Source organism: Aythya fuligula, chromosome 1, assembly GCF_009819795.1.
Source record: "Aythya fuligula isolate bAytFul2 chromosome 1, bAytFul2.pri, whole genome shotgun sequence".
Taxonomy (NCBI): domain Eukaryota; kingdom Metazoa; phylum Chordata; class Aves; order Anseriformes; family Anatidae; genus Aythya; species Aythya fuligula.
Window position 1 is genome coordinate 60,608,047 of NC_045559.1, and position 25,190 is coordinate 60,633,236.

General features: G+C 38.2%; 1 protein-coding gene across 2 annotated transcripts in view; it reads right to left on the reverse strand.

The window, feature by feature from the left end:
* BRAF (B-Raf proto-oncogene, serine/threonine kinase) overlaps nt 1-25,190 on the reverse strand; it is a 75,000-nt gene that overhangs the window by 14,617 nt on the left and 35,193 nt on the right. The window contains exons 4-13 of one of the 2 annotated variants that reach the window (XM_032193268.1): nt 21,573-21,676; nt 20,733-20,835; nt 19,346-19,494; nt 18,124-18,243; nt 9,739-9,898; nt 8,021-8,057; nt 6,493-6,612; nt 3,658-3,794; nt 2,779-2,896; nt 1,688-1,772 (exon numbers count right to left, since the gene is read on the reverse strand). In XM_032193268.1, the coding sequence (XP_032049159.1) occupies nt 1,688-1,772; nt 2,779-2,896; nt 3,658-3,794; nt 6,493-6,612; nt 8,021-8,057; nt 9,739-9,898; nt 18,124-18,243; nt 19,346-19,494; nt 20,733-20,835; nt 21,573-21,676 (1,133 nt within the window). The remainder of the gene's footprint in view (nt 1-1,687; nt 1,773-2,778; nt 2,897-3,657; nt 3,795-6,492; nt 6,613-8,020; nt 8,058-9,738; nt 9,899-18,123; nt 18,244-19,345; nt 19,495-20,732; nt 20,836-21,572; nt 21,677-25,190) is intronic. The other variant, XM_032193260.1, reaches the window with a different exon arrangement.

Consider the following 25,190-nt stretch of genomic DNA (forward strand, 5'->3'; position numbering starts at 1 on the left):
CAAACAGTACTGGGATAGACTGGGGTTCACCACAGAGATTTGGTCACACTAAATCAAACCTCTTTCAAAGAAGAAGAAACTCTAGACATAAAAACTTCTCAAAGCATAATCCCAAGGTTATCTCAGCAGATATCCCAGTAGAATCGAGGCCTCGAAGAGTCTACTGATACATTGTAAAATCTGAAAGATTCTCCTAATTCCCCAGGAAGTCAATCACATTCTTAGTGTCATCAAATGGACACAAAGAAGAACTAGATTCCACCAAACGTACCAACTAGAGATCACAAAGATGAGGCACCTAAGCATTCTGGAGTCTTTCCTAGGTTTCCCAGAGGCTGAGGAAAAAGCAATCTTCCTTCTACACAGCTCAGTATTGAAGGCAGCCTTCTCACTGCTTGAAGAAACCTAACAGACCAAGCTTAAAACCTGTGGTAACTTCTTAAATCTGTATGCTGTGCTGTTTGTTGCAGCTCTTTATATTTTTTTATATTAAAAAACTACCATGAGAGCCTTGACCGTGACCCTGTTTGTCCTCTCAGCAGTGCAGGCTAGGACAGTTCTAGACTATAAAACTGTGCCCTTTTCAGGTGTGAGGATCTGTCAAGTGATACTGCAAGTAAACTGCTGAGTAAACAAAAATCATCAATTTCTTGCAAATCCTATCTCAAGGAAGTACTGATGAAGCATAATGGGAAAGGCATGATGATGGGTATATCTGGCCTGTCTGGGTCAAAGGATAGGACAATTGACCGCTTACTGTACGTGCCAAAAGGATCAACAGAGAAGGGCTAGACTTCAGCCACAGGACTGCCAGGAGAAATCCGGACTAGGTATGAACTACAAGATTTTTGATGCTATGCTTTGGGTTCCACTATGTTCTGAACAGATATGCCACAAGGCCTCTACTTCCACAGCTATGGACTTAGGAGTTTCACCATGCACTTTATGGGGGACCATCCTCCAGCACAGGCACCCAGCTCAACACATCAATTTTCCAGAGCCAAGAAGCGTCTATTTTGTTTCATAAAACAGAATTATGGTTAAGATTGTAATTGGATGCTAGTGGTATTCCACCAGAAATACTGTATGATGTCACGTTGATAGATTCTCTAGTGAGAACTGAACCCAAGACAAATACTTTATTTGAGAATATACAAGCAGCAGACAGGAGAAAAGAAAATCAAGAAATGACTACGAAAAAAAAAACAAAAAACAAAAACCTTTTTTTTTTTTTGAGGAGTCAATGCTACTGGATAGAAACTACTGAACAATTGAAAACTTGGTCAGTAGTGTAGCTGGAAAACAGCAATTAGGTACACTCTCCTTCAATCTCAGAATGTGGATGAGAGCAAAGGTCCCACAAGTTCACCTATAAGCTTGACTGTCCTATGGGTGCTACAACAGCAAAAAACAGTCTGTTTTGAGTGTTTGGATATAGATATACTCAACATCAGTCTACATATGTTATTCAGTATATCTGTACCCAGACAGAAGGTATGGATATATGAGAGAAGGACAAATTAGCAGTGGATACAAAATAAATGTTTTAAATGGGAAGTTATACTTTCTATCCCAATTATCATCATGAAGGAATATGACCAATGCAGTCTAATAGAAATATGAAACTCAATGATTACAGAAGCATAAATTTACACAAATGATTTTACGCCATTAAAAATATTCTTACCTGAGCACTCCTACTTCATTTTTGAAAGCCTGTAACTGTTGAGGTGTGGGTGCTGTAACATTCAACATTTTCACTGCCACATCACCTTTAAAACAAATATTTTAAATAAGTACCATTGACATAGATTCCACAATTAAGAAAATAATGTACAGAAAATCGGAAATATTGAGATTATCTGTTTTCTAGCTTTAGTGAAATAAACCACTAAAATATTAATAGCAAATATTCTGTAAAAAGACATGGATATTTCAGTCTTTCTAGTAACTACATTTCATTGAGAAGAACACACAAGAGTCAAGTTTCTAAACTGTTTGAAGTTCTAATATTACTTAACACAGGACTTTTGAAATTCAAAAAGTATTCACAGGTTACAGAATAGTTGAGGTTGGAAGGGACCTCTGGAGGCAATGTTGTTGAACCCTGTTGCTTAAGCAGGGCCACCTGGAACCTTTCACCCAAGGCCATGTCCAGACAGCTTTTGAGCATCTCCAAGGAGGAAGACTCCACAACCTCTCTGGGCAACCTGCTTCAGTGCTTGGTCACCTTCACTGTAAAGAAGTGATTCCTGATTATCAGACAGGGTCTCCTGTGTTTTACTTTGTGGCCATTACCATGCTCCATCCTCTTTCTACTCTCCCTTCAAGTATTTCTATATAGAGAGACAAGATCTCCCTCTGAGCCTTCTCTTCTCCAGGCTGCATCGCCCCAGCTCTCTCAGCCCTTCCTTATAGCAGAGATGCTCCAGTTGTCTAATCAACTTCATGGTGCTTTGCTGGGGTCTCTCCAGTATCTTCATGTCTCTCTTGTACTGGAGAGTTCAGACTCTGACCCAGCACTCCAGGTGTAGTCTCACCAGTGATGAGGTAGAGGGGAAGGATCACCTCCCTCAACCTCCTAGCAATGCTTCACCTAAAGCAGCCCAGGATACCATTAGCCTTCTTTGTGACAAGGCCAAATTGGTGGCTTATGTTTAACTTGGTGTCCAGCAGGACCCCCAGACCTTTTCCTGTAAAGCTGCTTTCCAGCTGGGAGGCCCCCAGCAGGCAATGTCATTTGCTTAAGAATAACTGTTTGCTGTGATGGCCACATACCATGCCACTTTCCTTTGTAGACTGTTCCAAATGATCCAGATCCTATCCTTTGTCCAACTGTGATCTGTCCATCTGGTATCTCCCAATCATCACTTGAATCCCGTCGACCAAGGGTTTTCTTTACATAAATGCACAAATAATAAGAAAGAAAGTAAGTGCATTAATGCCTGTGAAAATAGGTCCTTTACTTTAATAAATAAATTATATAAACTAATAAATTATATACATTATAAATGAAAAGATATTATATAAATTAATAAATTTCTGATTTGATATCAGAATTTCATATAATTAAAATCCTAAAATATTTTTTTCTCAAATGCTGCATTTGAGTTTTCAAGCTAGGCATATACTCTCAGCATACGAGTATACTAAATAATTTCTTGACATGAAATACTTGCCACAGATTTTGGGCAATGTTAAAATCAGTAAAAATTGAGATTTTTATTTTTACTAAAAGGAAAGTCTCATTTAGTTTTCAATTCTTATTCAGTCGCATGGTTAAATTGTAAATTAAATAAATTGTTATGTACTGTTATATTTGAGATTCATTAGAGAACTTTCACTGTTCATGAAACATGATGGGGAAAATTAAGCTGTTCTTTGAATGGAAACTGGCTTCATAACATAAAGCACGCCAAGACTTCTGGGTGCAATGGAGGAAAAGTGAATACAGTCGATGATTCAGATGATTTATATATCAGTCCCATGATTTCAATATTCCATTATCTATTGGCTTAAAGTCCTCAATAATTATAATACCTTCAAAATAATTCAGATGACTATGATGAAAGAAAAGTGAGAAGAACATGGATATGTAATACTCCTATACTACGAATATACCATACTATGAGTGAAAATAGCTGATTTTTCTCTTACCATTCTATTTCTGTCTTCTGAGGATGAGGATGATTTCCTTTCTCGTTGGGGTCCTGGTGATTTCTGTAACGCTTTCACATTAGTGAGTGACCCAGGCAAAGAGGCAGGAGGTGTTGCAGACAAACCTGCAGTTGAACCTAAATTTCAGAAACAGAATCATTTTTATCTCTAAGAAGCCAACTTACAAGAATGTAGATACTAGGTGCGAGGATGTTTTTTAAGATGCAGTATCTCCAAACATCAATGTAAATGTTAAGAGGGAACAAACACGTTCTTTGGAAATATTGTACTAATACTAGATTAGTGCTCAAGTCTTAGGTAACAGGAAGAGACAAGTCAAACATCCCTGTATCCCTGATAGTCCTCAGTCTCTTGGTCCTGAATTAGAGGGACAAAGTCTCTTTAACTAGAAAAAATATGTATGTTTGCTTTGAATTCCACCAGTTTCTTTGACAAGAGAAGTAGTAGCATTTTAGTTAGCAGTAGCTGCCTCTCAGATTTCTTGTAGCTAAGCTTTTTGGGACCCAATAAACAACTGAGATGCTGTACTTTGGAATCAAAATTGACTAAATGCAAAAAATTGAAATGGTTTCTAGCTGAGTCTCCAAGTGCCACCTCAAAACCATTTGGCTGTTTTAAAGCTATCTCTTTAGTAGGGAGCTCTTATTTAAAAGTAAATATAAGACTGTAGAAAGGATTTCAAAGGAACAAATACTTTACTTAGCTATTTGAAACATATTCTATTAAGTACAAACTGGAACTGTACATCTCCAGCACATATGCTGTCTAAACAAAGCTATGTAGGAAAATGTCACTAACAGAGCTGTCTTTCAGAGCCCCAGTGGCTCTTTACAAATAGAACACTTTAACTAGACGCTGCTTTTTAAAATACACCATAGTTATTAGTAACAAGGTTATGCTGACCCTCCCGATGCAAAGGACATAAAATAGGGTCAACTGTTAATTAAGTTCATGCTGCTCTGCTAAACAATGCCCGTCATTGTACCAGACCTCCACCGTTCCAGGGCTTTCTCTTACATCAGTGGTGGAGGACAATACTCCTCCTCATGTTCCTTCAGAAGCCCCTTTCTTACCAAGAAAGTCTCCTAATGCCAACTTGAATTCAAAATCCACTTTGTAACTTTCGTAACTGGTGCTTGAGTTCAGCCACTGTGTGTGCTAATTTATCTCACTATCTGTATCCATCACTCCTTTTCCTCACTGAGCTCAAATCCATACATTTAAAAGTGGAAGAGCACGATAATGGCATACCAACACATCAAAAATGGGATACAGCGTCCATGAACTCTGTCCCATGTGGTAAAGCAACAATAATGCATAATTGGGCATCCTAACTACACTTACAAGCAGTTGGAAAACAGTGACCTAAAGGATGCATTTTTGTTCATATTTACTTTATGGTTCCTATACTGTTAAACTTTAGTACATTACTTGTCTGAAATCAAACATATGCCAAATTAAATTTATGATGCTTCCAGAACATGAGCTATTTTCCAAAATTTTACTGGCTTAGAGATTTTCTCTTTAAAATCAAAGCTGTACTTTAAGACGTTAAAGAAAACACATTCTGTTTTCTTTAGAAGTAACTGAAGTCTCCTACTTAAATTTTAATACCAAGATATAGAAACGCTAACACAATATCCACCCTTCTGTGGAAATAGTTTCAGCACATGGTGCAACATGATAGTTAATCTGTTCGTAATAATTCCAGAGGGCTTATTTTCTAAGTTACTGGAAGTACTGTGAAATACTTCAGATAACGTTGGACTTAAGCTATTAGCTTGGGCTCTGAAGCTATATTTAACATATTCCATTCTGCAGTCAGTTTGCTTGTCTTCTTACATCTGTCTTCTTACAAAGATTTCTGGAACCATTTTACAAGTCAGTTCATATGGTGAACTCCTCCTGATATATTCTGCAACAAAAGTCTTTGAAACAGCCAAGATGGTAGCATTTGAAAACCACACTACATGCACTTAACTACCCATATCTACATTTATACATATAGACAAAATATTTATATTTCATGCTATTACTTAGTACTTGGTTTCTCCAGCATATGAAATCCCATGTTTTTGGGGGGATTTTGTGCAATACAACAGATCCATTGACAGCTTTAGGCCTGAATTACCCCAGAGTCAATGATGTGAGAATGGAAGACTATTACTTTATGCAGTTCAGGGCACAAACAAACACTGTTTCACTGGAAATTTACCAAATAAAAATTACATAGCCTAAACGATCCAGGGCCCCAAAGCGGTATCAATAAAACATTCTCAAAATGCAGTATTTGTTGAAAGTTGCCATGGCAACTTGCCATGCTTGCAAACCTTGAGACCTGACAAGATATCAATGGAAATGTTTGTAATTCACATTTGATTTCCTAGATTATGTTTCAAAATAAAGATTATTAAACATAGAAACTGATAAAGCACTGAACTGACTTAAACTGAACAGTCAAGGAAATTCTAAGTTAAGGACATCATGTTATCTTTGAAATCACTTTAATGCAGTCCAAAGAACTCTGTTTCAAAAAACTATGTCAAGGTCCATATAAAAACCTCAACTATGAAATTCCTTGCTTTAGAAGATTTAAGTCAGGCTTTATTTATAGTCATTTCCAAGCGTGTAAAGGTGAAAGTGGGTATGTGTGGAAAGCACATTCAAAGCATTCCAGCCAGGCCAAGCAAAAAACAGAGGTGTTTTGATAAACTCACACACTTACATACACACGGTGTGAGGGTGAGGCACAAACAGCATCTGTGGTTTTACTTATTTTGTTTGGGTGAAAACAAGAAAGAAGAGCCCAACTACCTCTGAACACTGGGCCAGGCTCAAAATCAAACACTATTTCACTGGGGACAGAATGAAGGAGGGGACTGGGAGTCCGGGATTGGTATTTCCGAAGACAGCGCATCAGCTGGTTCAAAGGGGCTGTTAGAGAGAAAGAGACGGGCAGGCAGAGACAGAAAGACAGACACATAGAAGAAATGAAAGAAGTCATGGGAAATAACTAGGATGCTTTGACTCCTATTCATAGATCGCTTCTGTACTTTGAAGGACAAAAAGGTCAATTGCTAAAAACACTGTTTCAGGAATGGGAATAGCCAATTGTTTTCAGATGCCAAGCAGACAGTTTATGATCAAAAGTTAAAACCAACATGATAGCACAACATTTAAATGCCGGACAAAATGGGCAAAACTGTGGAAAGCCACACCTATCGAGACATACAAAAATAGCCAAAACTGGAAACTTTAAATCAGTATGCTTGCAGACTAAAGGAAATTTCTTTAAAAAAAGTGTTCTATTGCTGGCATAAGAAAAAACAGCTCCCTCAAATCCAAAGCAGGAGGCAGGTACCATCCTACAAACAAACATGTTTGGACGGGAGAAACAAAATTAGTGATAGTCCACGGTACAAAACCTTGGGGATCGGGATAGAGTGCACTGAGATAATTCAGAATTTTCTTATGGCTGGAACAAGTTACAGTTAATAGTAGCTGGCTGTGTTAATAATCCAGAGTTAGAAAAAACTGTCATATGCCTACCCTACTTATTATTTCTTTATGATTTCTATATTACGATTATATTCATAGGAATAAATATGGCATGTAAGAAGCCCTTTCAGGACCTTGACAGCCAGTGAGAAAAGTGACTTAACAGGCCCATGTGTAACATTTCAAGAAAAATAAATCTGTTTTCTGGCCTAATTGTCAATTGTGGCTGGGTGTTACTAAAGGAAACAGAGACCTGGCTTTAACTTAAGGTCCTAACAACTTGGTTCTGAGATTAGCACAGGCATGCAGTACAGCAAAGCAGCATCTTCAGCAGGGGTAGAGGGGGAGAAGAACTGGAGCACTTCATGCTGCTTTAGGATGCAGCAGTTTGTATGGAAAGTCCATCTACCGTGCTGATGGTCTTCAAAGACTGTTGTTTCCATGGGTGGAAAGGTTAACAACAGGTATAAAAATCTTTGAGAGAGGGTTTGGAAGTTGTAGCATATCTGTGTGCAACCATGTGAGTGAATTAGTGTGTGGGTATGTGTGCGTGTGTGTCTGTGTGTGTCTGTGAAAATGAGAGTGCAAGATAATTTTAAAACTAAAAAACTTGGTAAGACTTCAAAACTTTTTCTCCTTCCGTCTCCCCCACTCCCAGAATGACTGGCAAATGACTCGAACCTTTGTCAGACAAATACTAAGGTCATGGACAAGCAAATGCAAATTCATTTTTTATTCTAGCCATATTCTCATTTGTGCCTGTGTTTTATAGAAGGAAGTAGAACAAAGGGAAAGGACAGCAACTGTGTAATATAGCACTCTAGCTAGTTTAAACACTACTTACCTCCCTCTCCTCGTACACCCTGGTCTCTAATCAAGTCCTATAAATTAAAAAAAATAATAATAATTGTATTTAAGTATTATCACATTTATATTCCAGAATCAATTGAGAGTGATCAAACTGAGAATCCTTGACTTTATATGCTGGCCATGAAGTAGATTTTGTTTCCTATCCTGGCTTACTAACAGCAGTGACTCTGAAGAACTATTTATAACAACCATTAAACTTTTAAAAATGATTTACTTTAAAAAAGCATCTCCCAGTAGTAAACTGAAATGCTCAGCCCCGAAAATAGATGCTGACATGAAAATATTGATTTAAACATGCAGTTATCCAAAATGCACAAAGAAATATTGAACCAAGCATTCTGGTTACAGTGTTTGCGACAAAATTGTCTGAACTGTCTTATCAGAAGCTGGGACATCAATTTCCTGTACTGAGGTAAGTCAGTCAAATGAGTTCTGCTTAGTTCTTGTCCCATAACGAGGCACCTGGTTTGCATACCCAGATGCACTCTGCTCTTTTCAGAAATGACTTGACTGTGAAAGATTTCCTTCACTTGTAATCCACTGTTAACTGAGAGTACCTCTTATGGCATATCCAAACCATATGGAACCTACACTAATGATGTTCTTAACACAAGAAAATTTTAGTAGCTTCCCTCCATAAGTTCATTTGCACCATCAAACCATTTTTTAATGGTTACACAATTAGTTTATTCTTTTATACATTTGCACTGCTGCTGAAGATACTGGTCCTGCCTCTCAGCTGCACCACTGCCATGTATCATGTAGCAATTTTAAGCCACTTTCTTAAAACTCAGTTAACATTCCATCTTCTGCTCAGCTCACATGCAAAACAGATTTTGTGCCTTGACGCCCATGCAGACTCAAGACTGATCACCTGGCAAATAATGAATTTCTAAAGACTGGACTCAAAGGTAAAATACGAGCTGTATACATTAGCAAAATTAGAAAGAGGATGTTGTGACCAACATTTTGAAAGATCCTAGTTAGTCTTACTCTTAATATCAACTATTATTATTATTACAATTCAGCATCCAACATTTTCAAAAAAAATTAAAAACAAGTTAAGTGTAGCAGTTTCTGAACACTCCAAGAGAATACTTAGAACACAGGAGCCCAGAATATAGGGCTATATACTGGGCTCATGAAATCCTAAGCAACACTCAGTAAATCTGAACTCAGATAACTGCAATAATTTGATTTCATTCAATGCCAAGAACATCACTTCAATTGCAAACGCTAAAAAAAAAACAAAACAAAAACACACACACACAAAAAAAAAACAAAGAAAAACCAACCAACCAACCAAAACCTATCCTGCACATAAATAAATATGCTTATTTCATATAATAGTTTGCAAGAGTGGTTGCTGACTTTTATACGCTTAATGGCATGGTACAGCTAGCAGTATAAGCCTTACGACTAATAATAAAAAAAAAAAGAGTAGTGGTTTGTGGTAAAATACTTCTTTGAACTGTCAAAAGGCAGCTTCTGCTTGTCAAGAATGGGTTATCTGTATTTATACAGCTCACAATAGCAACCACTTCTTTCCTGGGAATTATGAAGATTCTGACAGATGATCAAGGATTAGACTAGAGCTATAGTCCTCGTATACACAGATGATAAATTTAACACCCTGATATTCATAAGGGAAACATCAAATCTGTTTCTGATTGAAATGTTATTAATACTTACATCGATATTGACTGGCTCGATTGTATTGATGTGAACATTGGGAGCTGAAGAGGATCGGTCGCGTTGCCCAAACTGATTCCGATGGTCTTCATCTGCTGGTCGGAAGGGCTGTGGGATTGGAATGGATTTTGAAGGAGAAGGACTAGGGAGAATTGATGGTCTGAGAAACAAAGTCAAGGAAAAAGAGGATTTAGGTCTACAAATGGCTTCAAATACTGCATAGTGGGTGTGGTAAATCCTTTTCAACTATAATAATACATACATAAAAAACAGCTGGTCTAAAGGCCTGCATAAAAACAATTTATAATGAATGATCTCTACTCCCCTAGGATCAATTGCAACAACTCTCTGCTGCAGAAACTACCTAATTACGTGGCCATGAAGTTTTCTGAGTTAAAAAAAAAAATCACATACACAAAACAAACCCTAACATGCCATATTTAACTAGTAATAATAAATTCTGATCTGAAACAGTTCAGGTAGTTCAACATGCACTGAAGATATTGACGTGTTGTGCAGTTTCTGCACTTCAGAGTTAATGCAATATGCTCTTTTTAATGGCCACCTATTAAGAACTAAAAAGTGCTTAACACCTCACATCAACATAATGGTCAAAAATGTCACAAAAAGTTGTATGGAAAGGATTATTGTGCAATGAAGAAAGACTGAAAATTAAATAGTGGTCACCCACCATGAGTAATACTATGGCCAAAGTAATACGAATTATTGATATTAAAAATAAATATATCAGCTTTTTACCCCACCTTTTAGGAAATACCTTTGAATAGTGCAACATTTCAAACATTATTTACTCTGCTACAGTAACACAATGCAACAGATCCGACTTTAAAGGTAAGCGTTCAGAATATACAGACAAGTTTTCTGAAGAAATACAATTGCTGCCAGTCAACGTAGATAAAAATCTTTAATTTACAGTGTCATGAATCAAATTTTTAAAAAACAAAGCATTACACACTTGGGTTTTTGTTTGTTAGAAGGCAGGATGTCACTCATTTGGTTATCCTGCTATTTTGGTAAAGTACAATGAACAGGCATTTCTCTCTCACTTAAGTCAAGGTCAGTCGCTGTTAGGTATAATGATTCAATTTAATGGATATAAGAAGTTCAATGAGAAATACTTGTTGCATTCTGAGTTAAAAAAACAAAACAAAACAAAACAAAACAAACAACAACAAGCTTATATTTAAAAATGTTTAAAAGTGTAAGAAAATTTTATGTTTAAAATACACTTGCTAGCTGACAACAAGGTTTTAGAACCTACAGAAAACACAGCTCCTAGCAGAAGATGACAGTCCTCCAGCTATTAAATTACTCATGAGTTACCATGCCCACAAAGGCAATGCCCACTGGGAGAAGCTTCAGAAATAAACCATACAACAGCCCACAGCAGCAAGAGGTCCTGGTGCTGTCTCCCGAAAGTAAATACTCCTTGGTCTCTCCAAAGACCTTTTGGGTAAATGTTAGCGTTCAATAGCATCTCTGATGTTTATTTGGAAATAGGTCTGCTTTAAAGGAGACTGTTGCCCTACCTGCTGTTACAGTTCTTAACACAGCTTGGCATGCATCCCAGCACTGTCCTACCAGTACCCTAAGTATCTGCTGTCTTTTCCTTCCTGGCCAAGTCTCACGATCAAGAATGGGCACACACGGCACTTGCCAATGAATTCCAATAATGGCGTAGTAAGTCTTACAATAAAATACCTAAATTATGTCTGGGGAACAGGAAATAGAGGTGAGGAAGAAGAATATGTAGTGTTTTTTTTTTTTTTAATCATTAAAAAAAATGTGATTACCTATTGTCATATGACAGAATATGAATATTGGGAAGACAATGGGAAGCAACAAAGTGTCTTCAACAGCCCAGCATTTCTGAAGAAGCTCAGAAGCACAGCTAAGTAAAATCATTTCTATTGCAGATGAGGAAGTTTGGAACTCTTGAGTATTTTGTAAGAAAATTATGCAGCTAGAACCCACATCAGGAGAGGGGACACTGCAGATGCATGCACAGGATGTGGCTGACATTCCAAGATACTGCATTTTAATGTCAAGGCAAGTGAGTCTGATGGTGCATAGAAAGACTTCAGAAAAGTAAAAAAAAAAAAAAAAAAATATCAGGCTAGTACTGCCATTGTTGGGACAGCTAACTCCTGCTCAAACTTCCTGTGGGTTCCTCAAAATAATGAAATCAAGGGAAATGCATAACAACAAACAGCAGTTCATTGCGTTAGGGATGACCAGGAGACAGCATTTAAGCTCTGCCACACAGCTTAACAGAAGCAATTAGTTTCTGTGATTGTGAGTAAGCTGAGGGAGAGAAAACCCAACTGCAGAAATATTGTTTTGATTATATCCTCTTTTGAGTCATCTACTAAGGGAATCTGCAAATACTTCTGTATTCCTGGTCATGGGTCATCACGCCTTTCATGTAGCTAGCACAGATCCTGTGCTATGCCATATCATGTTTTAAAAACAACATGAATAGATCTTTCTGCTCATGGAATTGTGGGGACAGTTCAGATCTTTATGAAAAAAAAAAAGACCTACAGCTTGACAAAGAACTCTTTTTTTGCTAATCTTATTGGGAGGATCTCTGGGTTTTAGACACCAAAGAGTCTAGAGATAGAGATCTCACAAGCAGTTATTCATGTTTTCTATCTTTACACTCAGGATTTTGGTTGTTGGTATTCTCGGGACACTCACCAAAAGGTGGGCTATTTTTGGTAAATGTGAACTTTGCTTGAAAAGCAGAGAGAAAGAAACAAGGGGTTTACTAGCCAGGGTGGCCTACTGGGATCACAAGCTCAGGAGAGATTACCAGCAGACTCTGCTTGTGTGCAGCAAAGCCTGCATCTCAATCTGCATCTGCTCTACAGAAGCCACATCATCAGAAAGCATGGAGCAATCCTTAGATACCAGCGGCCCATTCACAGAGTATTATGAAGTTTCATTTGCTCCAGGAAGACAGAAGGGACAGTGGAGCAAGAAGGACCAGCTCTCATCATTTGGAAGAGGGCGACGCTGTCTGTTCTGGGCAAGTTCCCAAACTAGATCTGCAGGCTATGCTGGAGGAGTAAGTGCCAGCAAAGAAATTGCCAAAACAAAGAAGAGAAAAAAAAAAAAAAAAAAAAAAGGACCAGAGCACAGCGGCTGCCAAGAACTGTTTACTGTGGCATACATGTAGGCAGGCTGCAGCTTAGAGAAGAAGTTTAAATTCAAGGCTCTCAGTATCTGTTGCTCCTGTGGACTTTGTAAGCGGTTGGCAGACAACCTCCATGCTAGAAGAGAGCTTCTAGAAATGATAAAGCCAGTGTTCTGACATACTAGAGGTTGTACCACACTTTCTTCCAGCCTCCTAAGTGTGGGCATCCCTTTACCAAAAGATTCTCAGCTTCCCAGGCAACAAGCTGATAGAGTTGTCAAATCTACATTTTTTTAAAATAAATTATAACCTTTCTTGGTGGTATAACAGAACATGCTATTTGCTTAGACTGTGGATTTGGGATAAGCACATTGTTCCCTCCGTTTTTATGAAAAGAGAAGGAGGTTTTGTCAGGAGACAGAAGCAAGCCTAAATTACCTAACTTAGGCAATAACTAAGTTAACAAAATGAACCATGGATAGGTATAGTTGTTTTACACTTCGTCAACCATAGCAAATGCCAGTGTGTCCACAGACCTACTATTCTACAAAACTAGGTCCACCGGAAAATGAATAGTAACTCAAAAATGCCCACACACTACTTCATATATTACAATTTTATAGTAATCACGTATAGTATCCTCACTATATCTTATGATAGTGACATTGTGCGTTATAACCCATCTTATAACTCATAGTGATACAGGCTATAGTGTGCTTTACAAATATGAGAAAAATAATATAAATGATATAAATGATCAATTTCCTTCAAATATATGAAAAGTCATATTGGTGAGTTAAGAGCTGGTCTACTCAGGAAAGATTTTTCTCAAGAGGTTTGCTTGGCTGCAAGATTTTTCTTTGAATTTTTGTCTTGCTGCAGTTAGGCAAAGACCTAAACAGAAAGTTCACATTCATACAGTTAGAAGTTATAGTGTATATGCCACTTAAAAGTGTATCTCAGTTAGCTCAGCACCCTGTTCACCTAGTAGACTGCATACTCATCAGAATCTATCACAAGCCATATCAGACTACCACAGCTTTTTTTTTTTTTTCACCTCTGCATTTACACCACAGTACAATTGGCTTTGTTTTTTACTACTGTTACTGAGAAGCACAGTGCACTTCCAGTTTCAGTTTCTAAGAACTGTGAAGGATCTGAGATCTGCACTAGAAACTAGTCAGCCGAAAAGCACCACAGGATGGATCTTCAGCGCTCACAACTTCATATGGATTAGTGCATTTTTTTTATACCATGGTAAATGTTTTCCTGCACATCAGTTTGTAGGTGTAAAATAGGATTATCATAACAGTACGCATTCATACTTGTCTTTTTGGCACGGATGAGAGCTTTGCAATGTTTTTGTAAAACTTTTGACAGCTTTGTATGCAAGGGGCTATCGAGAGGACCCCTGTAGCTGTCATTACTCCTCCAAATCAGGTCTCAGTTTACTGCCATGTTTTTGCAAATAAAGTTTTGGGGCAATATGTTTTCCCCACTTTTTGTACAAAATAAAAAGGAATTAATTGTCTTAGGATGCTGATACCAAGCCTTTTCTGCTCATCAAGATGGCATACCAAAGTGGATATCATAAGAAGTCTGCTAACATCTGTATGCAATGGCTTGGAAAAGGTCTGGTGCCAGAAATTTTAGGAAAAAAGTTCAGCGTTGTTTTATGCAATAAAACAAGTAGATTTAAAATGGTGTTGTAGCACTAAATGCATCCTTCTAAGAATGCGTCTTTGTTTCATCAGCTATTTAGAACCTTTCCTAGACATTTAAATGTCTTCAGCTGAGGCAGAATGATCAGTGAACATTTGGAAGACAGAAAGGAAAAGCAGAGGTGTTTAATCATAGGTTAGAGCCTGCTCTAAGGCATGGGCTGGCAAGCTTCCAAGAATGGTGCACCAGACAGTCCCTCTTCCTTCCTCAAATGATCAAGCATGAAACGTTGTTTTTTAATAAGCCAAGATGTTGCTAATTGCTTGCTAGCAGTATCCTACCTCAAGCAAAGCAGAGGCTTCCAGCTTTTATCAAGTCCAATCTGCCTCCGTGCTACTCAAGTCTGACCCTATTCCACCACCCTCCCCATTCCAGAGGGTGCTCACGCTGGCATGATACTACCTCATGAGTTTGCTGAGTTTTGCCCAATATCTGAGAGAATAGATGGAAGCAGAAAAATAAAACTTTGTAATATTCTGAACAGCTAATCTCTCATGTGATCTCTCAATCTTTCATGTATCTGTAAGATCCGGTGACCTGCATTCAGAGAAGTGTGGTACTTATGTTTTACCAGCACAGATGCAGAAGAAATTTTATAGTAGTGCAACAAATACAGTATATTACATACAGTTTGTGTACTTCAATTTTATTACAAATGGCTACTAGTAGGGAGACCTACACTTAAATAATTCTTTCCAGTGAAGTCCAGACTACAACTGACTACTTTTGCACAACATGATGGTGCAAACTGAGAGAACTGGGACTGAGAGCTAATGTGAAAGCTGGACACATTTTAGTAAGGGGTTCAGAAATGTGCAAACCAAGACCACGTGTGCTTCACTTGGGGTGGAACACCTGGACGAAGTGCCTGCTGCTTACAGTTGACAGAATGAAAGGCTACCAGACTGGATTGCTTTAGGATGTTACAGGTGAGCAAAGTGCAACAAAATTTTCCAGCACGTTTATCAGCTTTTGCACCATGTCCAATGTTCTCTTCCTTTACATCCCTTTCTCTTTGCAACTTCATTTGATCCCTTGCCCATTTCTCAGCATGTCATACACGCCTTTGCTCTTGAGCTTGTCTTGCAACACGAACTCTTCCTTTCTTTGGACACTTTGCCTGCAGCCGGCATCCCTTCACAAGGCTAAAGATGAAGAAGGATGTTTGCCTCCTCTTTCCTCAGGTTTACCAAAGAATTAGTAATATTCCTTCCTGTGTGGGCTGTGCCATGCAAGATGCTAGGAGAACAGAGAAATTAAAGCAGTAGTTATTAAACTAATAACAGCATTAATAAAGCACTAGTTTTTCATATTTTCACCCCCCACTGCCCAACTCTAAATAACTTTATTCCTTTACTCTCTTCTCAGTCAAAATAACCTGAAATGTCAGCCTTTTTGATTCCAGTTGGGCTGCTGCCCCATATTGTAGCAATACCCTTTAACAAAATACATGACTTCATAGAGAAGGCCGGCATTTTTTTTCAACTCTTAAAGAACAAATAATCAGATAAATTAGTATTTTCACAATTATGTCTCAAAAAAGCAGAGAAGTATTATTAAAGAAAAGCAAAAGAATAACTGCAGAAATATATAGACAGTGCTGTATGCTCATACAAGAGTGTCTGAGCTGCTTCTGGAAAGGAAACAGTACCAGCACAGACGTTCGGGAAAAACTGCATAACTTTGTAACATGCATACTACTTATTAACGCCAGCTCATAATCATAAAACATTTTCAAAATAAACAGACCTCTGAAGGCATGCTGCATGCCTTTTTGTTCACTTATTTAGCAAATAAAGCATACAGCAAGGTAAAAAAGCAAAAAGGTAGAAAGCTAGAAACCTCTTACAGCTCCTGCAACCACAACTATTTATGGATGCAACATTTAGAAAACGCTCTTTAACCCCAGCTGGCAAGTATATTTAACTTCACGTGTATAAAAATAACATTACAAACCTTAAGGCATCAAGTAGCTTTTGTCTCACAGTTTTTCCTTTCAGTATTCATTTCACAAAACTAAGATTGCCTAAAGCACTACTGTGTGTATCAATTAATGTAATTCATCCTGTTGTGTCCTCATGAACTGGTAACAAGTCATGATTGTGAAGGCAGAGGCAACTGAGAAGTAGGAAAATTTAATATATAAAATGTATTAGGATCAGGGATATAGTGCCTTTTGGCCTTCACAGGTGTTTAACACATTTGTTATGAACAAGCTTCCTTACAGACTAGTAATTCTGGCTTGGTTTTAATTTCAGCTCTATCATGATGACACCAGAGCCTGCTTAGCTTACAAGACCACAGCAGCAGGCTTGTCCACAATCTGCTGCTCTAACATCTACAGCACATAAAGGCAATTTCCCTTACCTGGGAGAGGCACTTCCAAAACTTGGCTCAAACTGCACAAATTAAAACCAGTAAGAATATTGTCTTTGTACTTACCAAACGAGGTTCTCCCTGCAGCACTGTCAATCTGTTTCCTGGGAGGAAACATATTTGATCTTTCATAAATAGTCTTGGTTGTTCATGGAATTTTTCTTCCAATCGAAGTCCAGAGGTGCCAGTGTAGCTTCCTGCTGTGCTCTTTAGTCTGGGCACAACACTCAGGATTCTGAGATAGCCTCTGCCCAATTTAGTTCATCTCCACACAGTATGCACATGTCCTAGGAGCATTTTCCTGAAGGCTTTTATCATTGGTCTTTTAACAAATTTGCATCAGGATACTTGGTTTTGATGCACATCCTTGAGGTATTCTTTCCTGGAGATTTATTCTGCTATCTAGTGTTGGTTGTCTGATCTCGTAGTAGGAACATAAACTAAACATGATCCATTACCTCTTCGCAGAGAAAGATCCAGAATCTTTGTTGGAAATACAGGGGATGAAGGCCATGCTCAGTTTTTAAGTCTAATTTTACAAAAGCTGGATTGGCAACAGCTGTTCTTGGTATATCCCAACATCTAAATAGGAGGAAGAGAGCTCATCCGGAGGACACTAAAGCTGTGTGTAAATGAAAAAGCTCCTCAAGCAGTATTATGAACCTGGAATTGCCATCTATTCACACCAATCTTATAGTGTGAATAAACTTATTCTGTGTGGCTTACTCTGAAACAGAAGTATGTCACTTCAACGCAAATACATTGTATCTTCATAACACAAACTAAAAGAATTTGTGATGAGATAACTGTGGTTTGCTTTGACTTTAAGTATAAAATCTTTCCAGTTTAGACCAGGTCTGAACTACCATAAAGAAGAAATCAGTTTAACAGGTAAAGCCCCATTTCTGGAGACACTTACGCACATGCTTAACTTAGATCGATTATTGATGTATGCCATTCATGAGAATGGAAACATTCACTTCTTTGAAGTTAAGCACATGTAGATATATCTGCATGACAAGCCAGATTACAAAAATGTAGAGAGGGTTGCAAAGCAGTACTTTGAGTGTTTCTAAGCATACAGTACTGAAATATTATGTTATTAAACAGCAGGAATAAGGTCATACCCAACAGAATCTGAGGGGGGCACTGAAGGGTACGATCCAGATGCTGGGGTGGTCTCTCCTAAGGAGGCCTCCTCCTGCGGTATGGGGTGATGTTCAAAGAACTTGGAGACAAACAGCAAACTGTGAGGCAAGAACAAAACAAGAACAACCTAACTCGTGCAAAACCCAGAAGCTTCACAACACTCAGATTAAGAAAAAAAACACAAACACACACAAACCCAGCACTGACTAAATTATAAGTTTTAAAATAAAGCCTATATTAACACATTGAACTGTAAGATTTGTTAGAAGTATTATTTACTCGAGAAGGGATCAAAAGATCATGCCTTAAACATACCTTTGCAGAAAATAACCCTTTAAACTTTTACTTGAAATTTTAAGCATCTGGTTCCTCAAGAATACGCAACTGATACCTATGCATTGAGTACAGGAACTTATTTGAACATTTGTACTGATGTAAGGCCAAAAATCAAATAACAAATGGATAAAAGTACGTTATCCATAAGCCTTGAGCACATCCTCTAAAGGTGCCCAAGGCAACTGCTACAAATACCAACGTAAGCAAGAGTTAAATTTATTCTTGAGGGAAAAACTAGCATTTTAAGTGATTCCCTATATAAAAGCCTACTTAAGAGACTTAATAGCCTCTGCTGAAACTGCTCCGTAGTGTGTTTGATTAAATTCACTACAGATTCTTAACCTACAGAGGCTTACACAAATCAACAGTTAAATTCAAGAACACATGAATATTTGAGGCATGTTTTTATGTTTCTTATTCGTTGGTAGATTTGTTTTCAAAACCAACTGCAGTTTGACCATATTAAACTAGTGTCTCTTAACATTTTTTCAGGTTGAAGAGAGATCTACATCTAAACATTTAAACAAGGCCCTAGCCATCACATAATGAAGAACCAGTTTTGATTAAGAATTACATCTGTGAACAATGAGGAGTCTGTCTCATGCAGTCAAGTGCTCAGCCACCCTATTCATGCTTCAAAGAAAGCATTTCATAGTCCAGCAAAAAATAAAAAAATATGAACTGGTTGTCTGAACCCGCACAGACAGAATATGAATTAAGCAGTCTCAGAAGAACAGCTGAGCTCCTATATTTTTTTCAGGCACCTTCTCTGACTACCTGAACTGAAGATTTAACATAAGAAAATCACTGACAGCTGTAAGCTTAATAAAAGGCTCAACTTTAAAACAAACTGTGATTACTTACTCAAGTTGATCATAGTTAACACACATCAGTGGCACTTCTGTACTACAGCGCTGGTGAAATTTATAGCCACATGTCTGACATCGGAATCCCTGGAAAAGCAGCTTTCGACAGAAGTCGCAGAATGCTAACGTGAAGAATGTTTTTCGTACCTAAATTGTAAAAAATAATCATAGTTAAAGTCCTCTTGTAAGCCTAAGATAGGCTATTTGCTTTCGCCTCCCACAAATACACTTAAGACATTTTTTGATGCTGGAGCTACAGTTTTAGATATTGAACAGATTCATTAAAAAATGTCATCTTTTGAAATAGCCTTCATGCATTACAATTATCTTTCAACTACTTATTTACTTCATTAGCAGCAAAAAACCAGCAGCGAATCTGAAGCAAAACAGTACATTATGCTAGAGACAAATATTCAGAACATAGTTTGGATGCAACCTGTGACAACAAAAACTGCTGAAAGATTATCTCATCTCATCTTTCCAGGAACCAAATGACATTTCTATCCAACACCCACAGGACTGGAAATACACAACTGGCATGTATCTATGGCTCCTTATTGAAAATAATTTAAAATCCGAAGAGGGTGAACATACAGTATCCCCATATTATAGGGTATAAATGTTTAGTTTCATTTTCAAACTTAGCAATACTTGGCATAAGAACACATATTCTAGTTGCATTACTACATGTAATAATCAGCATTTTAGAAGGATACACAAAAATGTTAATCCTATTATACTTTCATCTAACTAGCCACAGCCAAAGTAACTTGTTTGAGTAAAAGCATTAAAAGCTTGCAAATAGAGTTTTGCTTATTCATTGATTTATTTAAATAAAAGGTGTTTCTTCTCAGTATGACAAACATTATTTCCAGGATTTTGCGTGGAGCTGGAACAGGGTAGATGGATTCTGTTTAGCAGCTTCCATGTACTTTGTGCCTTATCAGGTCAAAACATATTTGTGCACTAGCATCACTGATGATGTCAGCGCCGCTCTGGGAATAGTTAGTTCATTAGTTAATTGCTGCTGCAGAGCCAGCAGGGAGGCCCAGAATACATTTTATAGATACAGCAATACAAAAATAGTAGATTATTATTACAGCTCTGCAATGCAGTGCTGATTTAAAACCACAACATTTATAGATTTCAGAGGGTATATTCCATCCAAATGTGAAAGTTTTAAAGGGGGATCAAGTATCCTTTAACATCATTTATTTAAACTACAATTACACATAATTAATCTAAGCTATTGTGATTAAAAAAGGCTTTTGCAACCCCCACCACATCCCACAGATACAAAATATTATTCAAAGTCATTAATTTGAATTTGAAAGCACGATGCCGACTTAACCCTAACTCAGCATTTCATAAAAAGTGGTACATACAAAATTGTGTGTCGTGAGTGGCACATTCTCCAAGACTTCCACGTGCAACTCCTCTCCAGTGAGCCAGGAAATGTCAGTGTCCCAGCCAATTGGCTTCTTCTCTCTGAAGTGCAAATAAGCCTCTCATTAGCACCAGCACACAAGCCCTTGCACGTCTCCTGCTGAAGATGTGAGATCAGGTAGATCTCTGCACTGTGGAGGCTTGCTACCCAGCCTCTTGCTACAGGAAACTTCAAAGGCAAGACACTAAGCTCAGCACACACCAAGGACAGCACTTCTTCCCTGGACAAAGGACATGAAAGAATTGCACTTCTTTCCCAACCACCTTCAATAGTGGCTGACTCCTTGATTCCGGGGAGACAAATACACTTTTCTGATCAAATAAAGTGTATGTGAAACTACCTGTTCCACAAAAGTTCCAAAGAGAAAGCTAATTTTGTGCAGTATGATAATTTAACAACTTTTTGGGGTCAGAAACTCAATGTAAATTTTTTCGCAGGAACTCTACATGCAATTAATATTGCATATAATCGGGTAAAATAAAATCAAAAAGTTAAAGAAACCTATTTGATACTTGTTCAGTTAGCACAAATTTGAACAGTTTTGACAGCTTTTAAGGACATACTACTCTGGAAAATGATTTAATCACTAAAAGAACAGGCGTAATACAGGAGTTTGCCATTCTTTTCAGACATGTCCACAAGGCACAAGTTGTCTTAGCATGAAGTATCAGATAACTCTAAACTCTGAAAAAAACTTCTATAATGTTGGATAAAATTGGCCATGCCGGGTAACCCCAAGAAGAAATCCTAGGAGTAAAAACCACCATGCAAACCATACCCATCTTGTATTCTGTAAACAGCACAGCATTCTGGAATGAGACCTCGCATCATCAGAGCTTTCTTTAGGCTGTCTCGGACCGTCACCCCGCATCTTGCTGGAACCTAGATGGCAAATATAAAAGAAAGGGATTAAAACAAAGTTCAAATTCATCTCAAACTGATGTAAACATTTTGACCCTTAGGTGCTAAAACCTACTTCTGTGACTCTTTACAGGATGCTCAGTAAGAATTTCTCAATTCTTTTTTGTTCTGTAAAAAAATTAAATTAGTGAGTAGTATATAAGAGATCTAGCCCAGCTAGAAATGAGAACGAGCTCTAATTTCTAGTAATATTTTGACAGAAATCTTGACACAACTCTGTGAGGTGACCTTCCAACTCTCCTCACCTTGAAGAAAGTAGAGACATAGCACACAGATAGCTAATAACTATGTATATCTATAAAAAAATTCAGGCCAGGCTGTAAGATTAAGTAGGGCAACATGCCAACTGAAATTAAAGCAGAAAAACTAACAGCTTGAACCGCCCTCAAAAAAAAAATCATGATAAGATGTTTACATTTTATTTTTTAAATAGAAGATAAGTATGAAAACAAGATCAAGCAATCACCTGGGTCAGGTAGACCATTTCTGACTAAGCTATATTTGCAAGTCTACAGACGTTTCCTATTTAAAAAATGCATTCCTCTCTTCCGTTTCATTAGTTCAAAATATCTGGCAGGCCTGGCTGGAGGTGCACACTAAAGCTACCCAAACAAAGAACTGTAAACGGTGCAAAGTAAAGATATTTTTCTTGCCTCTATTCTATTTCTAGCTGCAGTTCTCTCTTATAGGAATAGGTACATCATCTCTAAGCATGCCTGTGATTTAGCAATATTGAATCAAACCAGAAAAAAAACAGAACAATACATAACTTGGTGATATAGTTGAGTATTACCCACTATTTCTAGAGCTACATACCAAAGATATGTAACACCTCAATTGGTATATGCACTAGGATGTTTCCTATACTCATGCAGAGCACCTCATCCTAAGCACAACAAACCTGAATCAAAGGAAAACCCACAGACCTGACTAACCAAAAAAGCCTGTCTGAACACCTGAGACTCAATTATAGCTTATGAGAAGCCTAAGCCAGAGCCCTCAGTAGCCAAAAGAAGGTTCTTAATCAGCTTCAGCTGGCTTTGGATCAGAGCCTAGTTTTTGCTCCTCGCACTTAAATTTCCATGGGTATTTAGGTGCCCTACGTCCTACTTAAGGTTGACAGTGAAAAGTAGCAGCCTATTTCGAGTAGCTTTGTGAATACCATTTGAGGTTATGCTATATATATTGCATTTCTAGAATTCAGGCATATGCTTTCTCAGAACAGGCACATTAAAGGAATGTTTTGCTTCACAAGCTTCCTCCCATTAATACGAAAACATTCCTTACAGGGCATTTGGGCTTCCCAGCTGATCAACACGTAAACTTTTAAAAGAGAACTTCTATTATTTCCTTGGAAAAAACATCCTTTAACATACCGCTTTAAGATCTTATTCAACCCAAACTGGCTGTGCTTTATGTGAGGGATTAATAAAAAGATGTATTGCGAAGTAACCAAAGTAACTTCTTCCCCTCCTCAAAGTCAACGCTGTGGCTTTCAGTCACCTGTGGAAGTAGGTCACTCCTCCAGCATAAAACACCCGTAGCTGTTAGCAAGCCCTGGTGTAACAGGGAGCCTGGGAGCACCTATTACTGTCAATATTGTCAACAAATTTTCCATTTTAAGCAACAGAGCACTGGGTTTGACGTCTCTACCAACCTAACCGTTCATGCTGAAATTGTTTGTAACATATTTCTCCCTGCCTCCAACGTACATATTTACAAATACAAAATAAATATTTTTCACTGAAATCTCTAGGGATTTCAGATGTGTACTCCAGCCTCCCACATGACAGGTCCAGCCGTGAAGCATCTCTAAAAAACAAATAAATGAGCGTTCTGCAGCTCACGGCTGTTTTCCCTGTAAGTACATGACGTGCTGGATCGGGGTAGAAGCCCCACAGAAACTCCAGGTCTAACTTCTCAGCAACAACACACACTTCACCACCAACACCCGTAAGTGGTGGAAGATGAAATACTGGGAGGGTGACAGACCAACTAGGGGAAAAGGGGGACTGAATATACGCAGGGAAGTGGCCGGTCATGAAAGAGAAATGGAAGATGAAGAGCAAAATAGGAAGGAGTCTCCTGCTCTTTGGAAGACATTTTCTTCCTCTGGCACTGATCTTACACCAAGGACGACAGCATGCCTCAGCACTTTAGGAAGCAAAGGACTGCACTGGGAAACTAAAGGTTCCACTGCTATCAATAAACTACACCAATGCCACTTCATGTGATTTTTTTTTTTTTTAATATTCAGTTGAAAACAAGATCTATGAAGTTACAGACCTACTTTTAAGAGATCACTGAAGTCAGAAAGGCAAGCTCTCAAAATGTCGGAGCTATCAGAACGAAGGTTGCCTACAGCCAAATAAGCGCCATAGGATTATCAAAAAAACGTGCCTTAAGTGTCTCTCTCACCCACCTTTCACTGTTCCTCAGTGTTACTGCCCCAAGTTCCTTTCATTAACTTCTGAACCGTATTTATGCAACTTGCAGTCAGAAACACGGCCAGAACATTTGTTCTCTTCACTGCCATTTGCAACAAGCTCCAGCTAACAAACAGTGAAGTGTTTTGATGCCTCTAAAACCCATCAGGATCCTGAATCAGCATAACATTTAGAACATTCTCTAACAGAACTCACGAGCAAAGAAACAGAAGGCTGAAGAACTAGAATAAATTCCTCTGGTATTGATTAATCACGTTCCCAGATTGGTACAGCGCGGTCCATCACCATCTGTGCATGGAGCCCTTCAGCTCCCTCCTCCAGTCCATACCAGAGCTTGCTGGAAAGGAGAAATCTCTCCCTGCAAAGAAATCACATCTAAACCTCTCTTTCTCCCCCATCCTCTTCTCACACCCAAATTGTGGCAAAGGGGAAGAAAAATCTCGCTTTATTATTATTATTATTATTTTTTTTTTTAGAAAAATTTGAATAGTTGATCCAGCAAACAACTTTAAAAAAAACGAAGAGCATGGGCTCTACAAAGCTAAGAAATGGCACAGCAGCTGCCTGTGTAGACTGCATGATGTATTAAGTAGAAAGCTTAATAATATAGCAGAGTAACCTACTTGTGCATCTTGCATCAGGCGAGTAGTGATTCAGGAAGACACCAAAATACACATTCGACTTTGCAAACGTGAAATCCCAAGGAAACGAATGAAAATTATTCCGGTGCCTCCAAAAATTCTCAAGCCAGTCTTACCACCTAAACAGTCTAAAGAGAACTTCAGCACCATTTCCTTGCTTCTTTTACTCATGTAAACTATTTTTATGGACAGAAAATTATTTATAGAATCATAGAACAGTTTGGGTTGGGAAGGACCTTAAAGCCCATCCTATTCCACCCCCTGCCATGAGCAGGGACACCTCCCACCAGACCAGGCTGCCCAAAGCCCCATCCAGCCTGGCCTTGAGCACTTCCAGAACATTTCCCCCATCCCACTGCTACACTCCCTGACAAGGGAGTCCCTCCC